Consider the following 12,095-nt stretch of genomic DNA (forward strand, 5'->3'; position numbering starts at 1 on the left):
GGGGGGCTAAAGTGGAGAGGAAATGTTTTGAGAATGATGAGGGCAATGAATGTACAAATGCGCTTTACACAATTGATGTGCGTATGGATTGTGATAAAGTTGTATGAGCCCCTAATAAAATGTTTTAAAAAAAAAAGAAACTACAAAAAACAAAACAAAAAAACTTAAGCTTGTCATGACTTTACAATGTTGTTTACAAAGATAGAGTCATACCCATTTATTTTTTACCATAAAATTAAACCATCCATTTGAGCACAGTGCCACCGATAAATTTGTTATATAAAGGTGTGGTGATAAAATAAGTCTATAATATTCCCATAAGATTGAAAAATAATTATGTTGAGAAACTGTCACCTATACAATATTGGCTTATATTTAATTTAACATAACTATAATGTATATTCCATATATTTCTTTTATTAATTAGCTACTCCTGTGAAATTTTACAATCTGTTACATTTACTAACACTTATGTGACTTATTTTAATCATTCCCCTGTGTTTTGTTAAACCTTCACTAATTGTAGGCCGATTCCAAAGCAACTGAGGGCGCAAACAAAGCAGATGTTATAAACCGACCCATGTGGTGTCCAATACTGCTCTCTACTGGAAAGGAAACACGTCCTAAAAAAGAAACAGCCATGTTATCCAGCAGGAAGGAACAATCCAGATGTTTTAATTTAAGAAGTCTTTAAGGATTTTCGTTTTTGCTTTGATGGCATTGTAGTTTTCATCAATCAGATTGCAATCCCTACATACCTGTCCTTAGCAAGGCTGCCTGAGCAATAAGTACTCAACGGGGGTGCAACAGAGAGGACTGGATTAGACATGTGTGTGGAATGATGTGGAGTTAGCTGAGTAGAAACAGAAATGTTGCCTGTATTTGTCAAATACTCTCATTGATTATTTATGAAGAACACTTTATTTTGTAAAAAAATATGTGGAAAATTCATTCTGTGTGGTGGCACATTTGACTTATAAAAAGTAAAATTATACTTTTTTTAAGATGAGTAATTACTAACGTTTAACTCTTTATTCAGCGCTCACTGTCACGGAGTCAGTTCTGAGTGATGCTCTATCGTTTCGCAGACAGTGAGTCTGACAAGGACAGCTCTCCTCGTCTTTATTCTGTGAAGCGGCTGCTGGGTTGGAACCGCTGATCTTGCATTAGCAGTCCACTGCTTACCTGACAGGGAAATACTTTATATTTTATATGCTTATTTTTTACATATTTCATATATATATATATATTTTTAAAGTTTTATTGGAACTTCATCCACATATACAATTCAATACTTCAATCGTACAAAAAGAAGATTTGTATGATCTTTACCACAATCAATTTTAGGACATTTTCTTCTTCCTTGTACTCATTCTTATTCATTTAGTCCCCCCCCCCCCCAATTTTGGCAGATATAAACAACAAAACATTCGTCAAATCAACAATTTCTACATGTATAATTCAGTGTTATTTGTTATACTTTGTGTAGTACAATCATTATTGATATCCCTCTCCAAATTGTTCTACCACTAATAAAATATACTCAATGCTCCCTAAATAAAAACTCTTCCACCTTCACCCATGCTAACCACAGGTGAAGTTTAATTTTCTCTGCCATCTGGTGGAGGTTTGTATAACTGCATGAATCTGAAAAACAGCTTCACGCCACTAAAGCTCTAAATCAGCTCCAGCAGAACATGTGTATCTCTCTAATTGCAATTTTTTTCTACCACAGGGAGGAGCTAAGACTTAAAGGTGAGAATACCAAAAGAGTTATATTTACTCAATGCTTAATAATTATATATATATGCCTACATATATAAAGATGTACACACACATAAATATTTGTCTGTGCAAGTATGTGTGTATATATGCACACATGGGTATATATATACGTGTGTGTATGTAGACATGCATACACATACATACACTTGTGTTTCACTGTGCAAAAGCATTAGGCTGTGTGGACCATATAAAAAATGATGAACAGCCTTAAGAAGAATAGGATTTCCAGAACACTTCATTGTGTTCATACAGAACCTGTACTGGGTTAAGAGGGGTTTTTGTGAATGGAACAGTGTATGTGAACATTGTATGTATATATGTATATAGAAGCCCTGGAGGTGTAGTGGTTACTTTGGGTTGGGCTACGATCCATGGTTGGCAGTGCAAAACCACCAGCTGCTCCGTGGGGAAAAGCCTGGGCTTTCTACTCTCATAAATAGTTACAGTCTATAGCTTTGTACCTAAAAGAACTAGTCAATATTCCACCATCTCAAGAAGTAGCATATGAGCAAAAATCAATGGCACTGAAGAAGTTCTAGTTGTACTAAAAGCATTCACCCAAAACAAGCTTCAAGGAACATCAATTGAAATGTCTCCATAAACTGGTGAAGCACAGGACACACTCGTTCATCGATACTATAAAATTCAGAAGGCAGCTACGTGGCCACCTGACTGGAAGAGATCCATATTTGTATCTGCCACCTGACTGGAAGAGATCCATATTTGCATCCATTAAAGAAAGATGACTCAAAAAATGCTCAAATATAGAACAAACTTTTGTTGAAGATCATCCAACAGCAGTTTAAGCAGTACACTGACAGGGAACTGCCAGGCACTCAGGCCCGATTCAGAGGAGGACATAGAAAAAAGAATATCATTGCAGATATCCGTCAGATGGCTCTTGACTAAAAGAAGAGAAGACCAGAAAGCTGTTACTTGTGTTTCATTAACTATGCAAAGACATTTGACACTGTGGATCATAGCAAACTGAGAAGAATGGGGATTCGAGAACACTTCATTGTGCTCATTTAGAACATGTACATGGATCTAGAGGCAGTTGTGTGAACAGAAAAGGGAATGCTGCATGATTTAAGATCAGGAAAGGTGTGTGTTAGGATGGTGTCCTCTCAACATACTTATTCAATCTGTATGCTGCGCAAACAATCAGAGAAACGGGATCGTATGGAGAAGAACATGGTGCCAGATTGTGAGCACCCTGTGATGTGCAGATGATACAACCTTACTTGCTGAAAGTGGGGAAAACTGGAAGTGCTTGCTGATAAAGATCAAGGATTCAGACTTCGTTATGGGTGATATATCAATTTAATGAAAATCAAAATCCTTGTAACTGGACCAATAGGCAAAATCATGATAAATGGAGAAAAGATGGATGCTATCAAGGATTTTCTTGCTTGGATACACAATCAAGGCTCAGGGAAGCAACTGTCAAGAGATCGAATGGTACATTGCATTGGGAAAATCTGTATAAGACCGCTTTAGAGTGTTGAGAAGCAAGGCTGTTATTTGGAAGATGTGGTGTGCCTTAACCAAGCCGTGGTATTTTCAATTGTCTCGTGTGTGAAGGTCGAATGTTGAGTCAGGAAGACTGGGGAAGAATTGATGCGCCCGAGCTACGGCGCTGGTAAAGAGTATTGAACGTACTGTGGGATTCCAGAGGAACCAGCAAAGCTGTCTTGGAAGAAGTGCAACCAGAATGCTCTGTAGAGGGGAGGATGGGGAGCCTCTATTACAGAAATTGTCTGCAATCCATTGAAAATCATTTCCTTGTAGGTCATCTACTGTTACCTAAAAAGGAATTAGGTTAAGAAAAGAACTGCAGTTTAAGATTGTAGCTTAGATTTTATCATTTATGGCTTCTTCCTATATTCTAATACATGAATGGTTTAATTTAAGCCAATGTATAAGAAACAATTTAAAAGTTCCTTAGGATTTGACTTATTTAGAATATACTTGGAGTTCTTCCATAATTTTCTCATAGGGGTATAATAATTATGTATAATACTTGTGTATAATACTTAAGACCCATGGCATTTCTTCCTAAGTATGAATATTCTCTCAAATATATTCCAGTAATCATGACCTTCCATTATTGCCACATAAGATCTTTTCTAGTTCGAGAAACTCTTTCCAATAAAGAATCTTCTAGTCCAGGATAACTTCCTATAAAAATAGTATGGGGATAGTGTCTAACCTCTTCTGACTTCATAAGGGAGAAGAAGGAGAGTCACCATCAGAATCAGCCCCTGGCGATTCTTACGAGGTAGAAGTCTCACATGCCCCTACTTGCCAACCTTCTTTAGCAATATTGATTCCAACCATCCCTCTCACAGCGCTTTCTACTTCTCTGCCGAGTTTGATAATCCATTGCAGTAGCAACTTAGAACTCACAAATAATGCAGTAATAGGGTTTGTAGAGAAGTTAACAGGTTATAATTTGTGATCAGAAATGCTCAGGATGTCATTCTTTAGGCCAAAATGACACTCATAACTGTTGAGTTGATGCCTCATTGTAACCCTATAGAGCAGGGTAGAGCTGCCTTTGAGTTTCGGAGACTGTTTACAGGAATCAAAAGCCCTATCTCCCTCAGAGAAGCTTGTGGTTTTCAACAGCTGACTTTGTAGTTAATAGCCCAATGCTTAACCACTGCACCACCCAGGAAAGACAGACTTTTCTTAGCTGTGTCTGCAGGCATGCCTCTTTTTTATCTTAGGCCTCTCAGCCACCTAGTGTCTTGGCCTCTGCCCTGATTGAGAACTATTACTAAGCTCTTTTAGTGCTGTCAGTAAATGCCCAAAAGGCATTTCACTCCACTCTGCCATAAGCCTTAGCTAGAAGGTGCTCCGCTGTAGTTCCATGGGTCTGCAAACACGATTCCCCTATTAAATGCATAGAGCACCATTTCCCAAAAGAAGCCTCCTGCGCAGTGGTATTCCATTTGACTAGCTCCTTGGTCAAAGAAGCCTGTCGCTCTATCTTGTACTCTGACTCTTCGTGCTCCTGCTCCTGCCGCCACCACTTCATTACTACATCTCTGGTTGACAGGCCTCTGTCTCCTGGATTGAAAAGGTTGAATGTACAGCCAAATATATGCCTGAGATATGGCTCTTCTTTATTGTAGTGAGACGCACTGTTCCCATTTCTGGAGTGGCTCGTTCTAAACCTAGTACAATGACAGAATTGGCCCATACCTTCGCTAGAGTCCCATACACTCTATATGTACATGGTCCCACCAAATGATTTGGTGAGAGTTTCAAGTCGCATAGTAGGTTATGCATTGGGCTGCTAACTGTGAGGTTAGCAGTTCAAAATTATCATCTGCTCCTCTGGAAGAAAATAAGGCTTTCTACTGCCATAAAGAGTTACAGTCTCAGAAATCCACAGGGTCAGTTCTGCTCTGTGCTATAGGGTCACCAGTCAGAATTCACTGGATGGCAGTGAGAGATTTCTAGAAGAGCCACAAGAAATAATTCATTGCACTCTACTCACCGGTAAAGCATCATTTACCAATGGTGAAGCTCTCAGTGATATAATAAATCTAAACAAGTTGAGAATAGAGATTTATTCAGAATTAAACAGTTTTTGTTTTATTACCTTCCAGTCACTTGAAACCTTTATCCTTCCTGGATGATCATAAACAGTGTTTTTCAACCTGGTTGCCCATTAAAATAACCTGAAAGGTTTTAAAATGTTGAAGTATCTGGACTTAGCCCCAGGCCTTTTAAATCAGACTCAAAGGCATTAACGTAAGTTTAAAACTTCTCATGTACTATTATGCAAACTAAGTTGAAAATCACATGTGTAAAACAGAAGAAATGTGGCAGCCCATTCATGTCAGGTCATTGTAGCATCACACATCTTTGCAGTTGATTTTCATTTTCTTTTAAGCTAATAGAATCTCCATTCACTTTGGTCTCTTTTTTAAAGTTGACCAAACAACAGCTTGAAGTCACTGATATTAGCGTTGTGCCCCATTGTAGTGGCTTGTTAGTGTGGAGTATGGGGTCGGGGGTGGAGAACTGTTGTTCCTACGGACCCTGTAAAGCTGAAGTCACTTACTCTCCCCTGCTCGAGCTCATCAAAAAGAGAGTCTATAGTTATCTCCTCTATGTTCCACTCGCCTTTTTGTCTTTCAGCATCCTCATGGCCTGTTGCTATTTTATAATTCTGTTCTGTAGACTTTATGGCTATTTAAAAAATAAAATTCCCAAGAGATCAACCACGAGAGCAGCAGTCTCAACCTGTGGGTCGTGACCCCTTTGTGGGTCGAACAACCCTTTCACTGGGGTCGCCCGATTCATAACAGTAGCAAAATGACAATTATGAAGTGGCAACGAAAATAATTTTATTATTGGGGAGTCACCACAACACGAGGAACTGTATTAAAGGGCTCGCAGCATTAGGAAGGTTGAGAACCACTGCAGAAAGGTTGATAGTTCAAACCCACTAGAGAAAGGTTGATGGTTCAAACCCACCCAAAGGCAATGTGAAAGACAAGCTGCTTTGAAAAGGTCACAACCTTGAAAGCTATAAAGAAATTCATCTGCACACAGAGTCCTCACGAGTCAGAATGGGCTGCACAGCACCTATCAGCAAAAACCCTAATAATTCTGATTTGTTCGGCCCAGGAATCTGCATTTTTGCATTTGTTTAGTTGTTGAAAACCACTTGCCACCATCAAATAGAAGGAAAAATAACAATTGATTTTTTTTTAATGTCATGAGTTTACTATTTTTCCTATTTTGTGAATTGATACATGCAGAAGATTCTACATAATTTGATGTAAAAAACATGCATGTTTCTCAGTGCAAGTATATGTTGAAGAAAGGGCTTCCATACAGTTTATGGAAAAGTGGAAATAAAAGATAATGTATTTTTTTCACAAAGTTTTTGAAGTATTCATACACACATATTTACATATATATGTAGATCAGTGAATTCATGACACTGTAGTTATAATAGACAGCATGAGAAGGAAGAAAAATTATTTGGAGAAATTACATATACTTCATGTAATAATGATTATTCCCCATATACCATGAATATTATTATTCTCTCTACAGAAATTTTTATGGAATAAAATATTGTGATCTTGAACATTTCACGATATTAGACTCATGTTTAGGAGGGATTAGCTCTCTGCTGGGTATAGATTTTATTACAATGTATTGAGATCTTAAGCTTTTTGTTATTGTTGAGACAGTGGACCTTTCAGTTTTGTTGTTGTTTTATCTTTTTAAAAAAAATTTTTTGGCATGTATTTCCCATATTGTATGATTTAATCATCCATTCATATTAAGATATGTGCAATCATCACCACAATTTCAGGACATTTTCTTCTCCTACTGATAGTTGTTAGTTCCTCATATTCCCCTCCCTGCCATGCCCCTAGGCAGTTATCAATCCAGTTACTGTCTGTATCGATTTACTTAACCTGGATTTCATATATAGAAAATCATATGAAACACAAACAGTAAGCTAAAATACAAACCAACAAACTAAGAACCAACAATGATGACTAAACAAAACAGAAAAGCCTCAATCGAAAAGAAAGCAGAAAATTTTAAAAATTTAAAATGGGTCAAAGAGGAGATCATCTAATAAGTCATTGCATTTTAACCTAATTACATCTGCCATAATTGACTGTACAGTAGTCTCTGTCTGATAGCAGGACAATTGGTCAGAGGGGATTCAGAGCAGGCATAATCCCCGCAAACTAGTCTGTGGCTTCTCTTGTCATCCATAGCCTTCTGCAAATAGGTTGTTCACAGTGTAAGCTCCCTTACTGTGTCCTCCTTTGGATTTGGATTTTATTATTTAAGTTCTTAGATATGGGTTGAGGGTACTGCCACCCCCCTCCCTACCTTCAATGGGTCCTTGGGTGTGACTTTGTGATTGTGGCAAACAACAAAGACAGGCAGTGGGACACAGGGGCCCCTTGTCCCAATGTCAGGACCAAGAGGGTGAATGCACTTTCCAATGGGTATATAAAATGGGGCTTACAGATCTTTCAAAAGGCATAAAGGTCACACAGAAAGCATTTTACCTAGTCAATGGGTATTATAAGTGGATCACATAATAAACAAGCAATGAGGTGAATCATCATCTTGACCTAGTGCTAGTTGACCTTAGTCAGAAGCCCTTGAGCCCTCCCCAGGAGTGTAATCTAAGATCCCTATCAACAAGTGACAGAGTTTGCTACATTTTACAATGGGTCAGGTTATAGAATCTGATTGCTCTTATCTACAGGTAACCTTCAGACACAGTGTGTAGCCACATGCAGGTAGGAGACATCCTTTATGGTAGCTCTTTTATGACAATTCCTTTATGGGGGGGTTATTGGAGGGACTATTCTGTCAGGAGGATGTGTATTAAGATTTCCTTATATCTTATAACTGTGAGGGTCTTCCCCCACTGGAGTTGGCTTTTCAGGTCTGTAATTGTGAGTAGAGGATTTAGTTGCATTACATTCTCACCCAGGGCCTCAATTTACCACAAAGAACTTACTGTTCTTAGGTTGGGGCTAGAATTAAGGATGAGCCCCAAATCCATTTATATATCTATAGTTTATATAGTTCTCTGCTTAATTTTAGAGACATCATTATCATTTTATGATAAAGAACATTATAAATCACCCACTTGTGGCATAAGATATCTAGTAATAGTGTCAATAATTTAGCCAATAGTGTCAATAATTTAACGAATGCAATTTACATCATTTAACACTGTTAAGAAAAGGAAATTATATAATAGGCCAGTTATAGGTATGGTCCAGCTTCAGACTGCAATACATGAATTGTTGACTTACGCAGATTATACTCTTAAAGACACTATTTAAATAAACAATTGTGGTTTATGATAGGGTAAAATTTCAATAACACTGATTAACACAGGCAGAATTATGCATACCAGATTTTACATCTTAAAAAAAACAGGAGAGCATTTTAAAATAATAAGTATATGGTAGTCCCGGGCCACCATGCATTTGCCCACCCTGAAACTAAAGTCCAATGACTACCCATTCCATACAGTCCTCACATGCAGCAGTTCTCAACCCGTGGGTCATGTCCCCTTTGGGGGGTCTAACAACCCTTTCACAATTCATAACAGTAGCAAAATTACAGTTATGAAGTAGCAACTAAAATAATTTTATCGCTGGAGGGGGGGTCACCACAACATGAGGGACTATGAAAGCGTCACAGCATGAGGAAGGTTGAGAACCACTGCTCTAGGGCATTTTATCCTTCTCAGGGAGTATGTCAGTTCCTTAAATCTGTTACAGGTAAGTGAATGATGGAGTCCAGTTCACTTAGTGGGGTTTCCACATTGAGATTTGTCAGGTTTTAACTGAGAGACCTCAGAGACTACATGCTGGGATGATGCAAAGCTTAATAAAATTGTATTCGTATTTTAATTCATTTTTAATCTGTATTGCCGTTAGATTTGCTAGGTGGTTTATATTAGATGTTGAAAAAAGGTTTGTCTTAAGCACACCAGCCTGTGTGTGTGATCATGACGTGTTAATAGGATCGAGTAAGAGCCATCAAAGACCCTGAACAAAAAAATCATATCACTGTGAATGAGGGGGAGTGCAGATTGGAGACCCACTGCCCATCTGTAGGCAATTGGACATTCCCTTACCAATGGGTCACGAGGAGGAGATGAGCCAGTCAGGGTGCAGTATAGCACCTTTAAAACATACAACTTTCCTCTAGTTCTTTACTGCTTCCTCCTCCCTACTGTCATTACCCCAATTCTACCTTACAAATCCAGCTAGACTGGAGCATATACATGGGTACAGCTCAGAGCTGGAAACACAAGGAATTCAGGACAGATAAACTCCTCAGGACCAATAATGAGAGGAGCAATACCAGGAGGGGAAGGAGAAAGTCGGGGAGAAAGGGAGAACTGATCACAATGATCTACATGTAACCCCCTCCCTGGGAGACGGACAACAGGAAAGTGGGAGACATCAGTCAGTGTAAGACATGAAAAAATAATAAATTATAAATTATCTAGAGTTCATGAGAGAGGGAGGGATGGTGGGAAAGGGAGGGGGTTAAAAAGGAGCTGATACCAAGAGCTCAAGTAGAAAGGAAATGTTTTGAAAATGATGGAAACAAGTGTACAAATGTGCTTGACACAATGGATGGATGGATTGTGATAACAGTTATACGAGCCCCCAATAAAATGATTTAAAAAAAGCTTTGTCTTAAAATTTTTTTCATGTTATGAGAGTATTATGAATAAACCAAATATATTGATTTGAAATTTAATCAATATTAAACCATTTCAAATTGTATTTAAATGTGCTATCGAAGACCAAGTATTTTAACAAAGAAAAGGCACTTTGAAACTTTGAACATGTAGATAATAAATTTTAAATGTGAATTTTATAAATTTTTACATCTAAGATTGACTTTTCTTTAGGGTTTAGGCTTCATAAAGTAACTTTAATTTTCTTTTCAGTAAAAATCTGTAAGATACTGAGGAAAAGTGGAAGGCTCAAAAAATGTTTAAGTATGAGTTTTATCTGATCATGTGGTCATTCTTATATCATTTAAAAATAATGCTACTAACTTTTCTGTTTTATTACTATTTCAGCTTATATGACTATTAAACTATGCTATGATATCTTAAGTTTCAAATGATTTAGTGATACACAATTGTGTAGTTTTGTGACTAACAAATGCACAAATATCAGTTTCTTGGCAGTACAGAAGTGGAGCAGCCCAAAGGAACAGAAGTTGTGAGAGATGCTGTGCGGAAACTAAAGGTAGGACGTGCCCTCTGAGCAGCTGTCTAGTGTATTAATCTGACCCAAGGACGTCCTGCTAGGCGGTGATGTGGCTTAGGCATAGGACTGCTAACTGCAAAGTCAGTGATGTAAACCCAGCAGCCACTGCTTGGAAGAAGGTGAGTCTCTCTGCTCCCATACAGATGCCCAGTCTCAGAAGCTATAGGACTGCTATAAAAAGGAATCTGCTGCACAGGTGTTAGATCTGCTCTTTGAAGTGAGTTAAGGAGCAAGGTTGTCATTTTGGGGTCTAAGATGTGTCTGACCCAAGTCAGGGTATTTTCAGTCACCTTATATGCATTTGAAAGAGGGAAACCGAACAAGGAAGAACAGGGGAAATTTGATCCATTTGAATTATGGTATTGGTGAAGAATATTGAAAGTACCATGAACTTCCAGAAGAATGAATGAATCTCTTGGAAGAAGTACAAACAGAATGCACCGTAGATATAAAGATAGTACGACTTGTACTCTGGACGTATTTTGAGGTGAGGCCAGTCCCCATCATAAGACATCATGCTTGTTTAAGTAGAAAGTCACTTAAAAAGAAGACCCTCAGCATAATATATTGACATAGAAGCTGTAACAGTGGTTTCATGCATAGCATTGATTGTGAGGATGGGACAGGGAGGGCCTGGCTTCAAGGCTGACTCATAGTGACCCCCTGTAGGCTTCTGAAGCTGTAACTGTTTGCAGGAGTGGAAAGCCCAGTCTTACTCTCTCAGAGCTGCTGGTGGTTTTGAACTGCTGGCCATATGGATCGCAACCCATTGTGTAACCACTACACCACCAGAGCTCCATAATCTTAATTAGGTATGTAAAATGGGTCCTTCATGAAATCCCTACCACCAGGGAAGGGGTAGACTAGTCTACCATCTCTTTCCTTTATTCATATTTAAATTTGCCCTTATTTGGCCCATATTTTTAAGCATCACGGATCTAAAAAGCCTTATAGTTTATAAGCAACATTTATAATAGCATTCGATTTCAGCATATTCAAAATATTATAAACCTGGAATAATTTAACTGTACTTCAATCAGAAAGTTTTCTAAAAGAACAAGACAAAGGTTTTCACAACAAAAGAAACAGACTTTAATGGTTGGGTGAAGGCCAGGGAGAAGAGGTGAAGCACTGGACGGGGGTCAGACAGATGAGAACAACGTGGGGGGAAGGACGCCAGTCCTCCACAGGAGGGCAATGAGAAATCAAGGAGAGGGTGGGCAGGCAAGCCATTGGGGAGTTTGATAAGTTGCTTATATTGTTGAATACAAAACTGGCAATCCTAAAATTGGGTAGGAATAAAAAGCCTACCCAATTCACAATACATTAAACAACAAGTTAAAAAACAAACTGAACTATGGCATTTGTCATTATTAGGTGCTTTTTATGCATAGGAAGTGCTCATGTGGGAGGGGGGAGCGGGGAGGGAGGGGAAAAATGAGGACCTAATGTCGGGGGTTTAAATGGAGAGAAAATGTTTTGAGAAATGATGTT

At 38.4% G+C, this 12,095-nt stretch overlaps 1 protein-coding gene across 9 annotated transcripts in view; it reads left to right on the forward strand.

The window, feature by feature from the left end:
* Window positions 1-12,095, forward strand: part of GULP1 (GULP PTB domain containing engulfment adaptor 1) — a 210,103-nt gene that overhangs the window by 132,101 nt on the left and 65,907 nt on the right. For all 9 annotated transcript variants that reach the window (XM_045295179.1, XM_045295183.1, XM_045295178.1 and 6 more), the window contains one exon: window positions 10,509-10,580. In XM_045295179.1, the coding sequence (XP_045151114.1) occupies window positions 10,509-10,580 (72 nt within the window). The remainder of the gene's footprint in view (window positions 1-10,508; window positions 10,581-12,095) is intronic.

This window comes from Echinops telfairi, unplaced genomic scaffold (genome assembly GCF_000313985.2).
Source record: "Echinops telfairi isolate 266 unplaced genomic scaffold, ASM31398v2 ScPeMD7_3;HRSCAF=10, whole genome shotgun sequence".
Classification (NCBI taxonomy): Eukaryota; Metazoa; Chordata; class Mammalia; order Afrosoricida; family Tenrecidae; genus Echinops; species Echinops telfairi.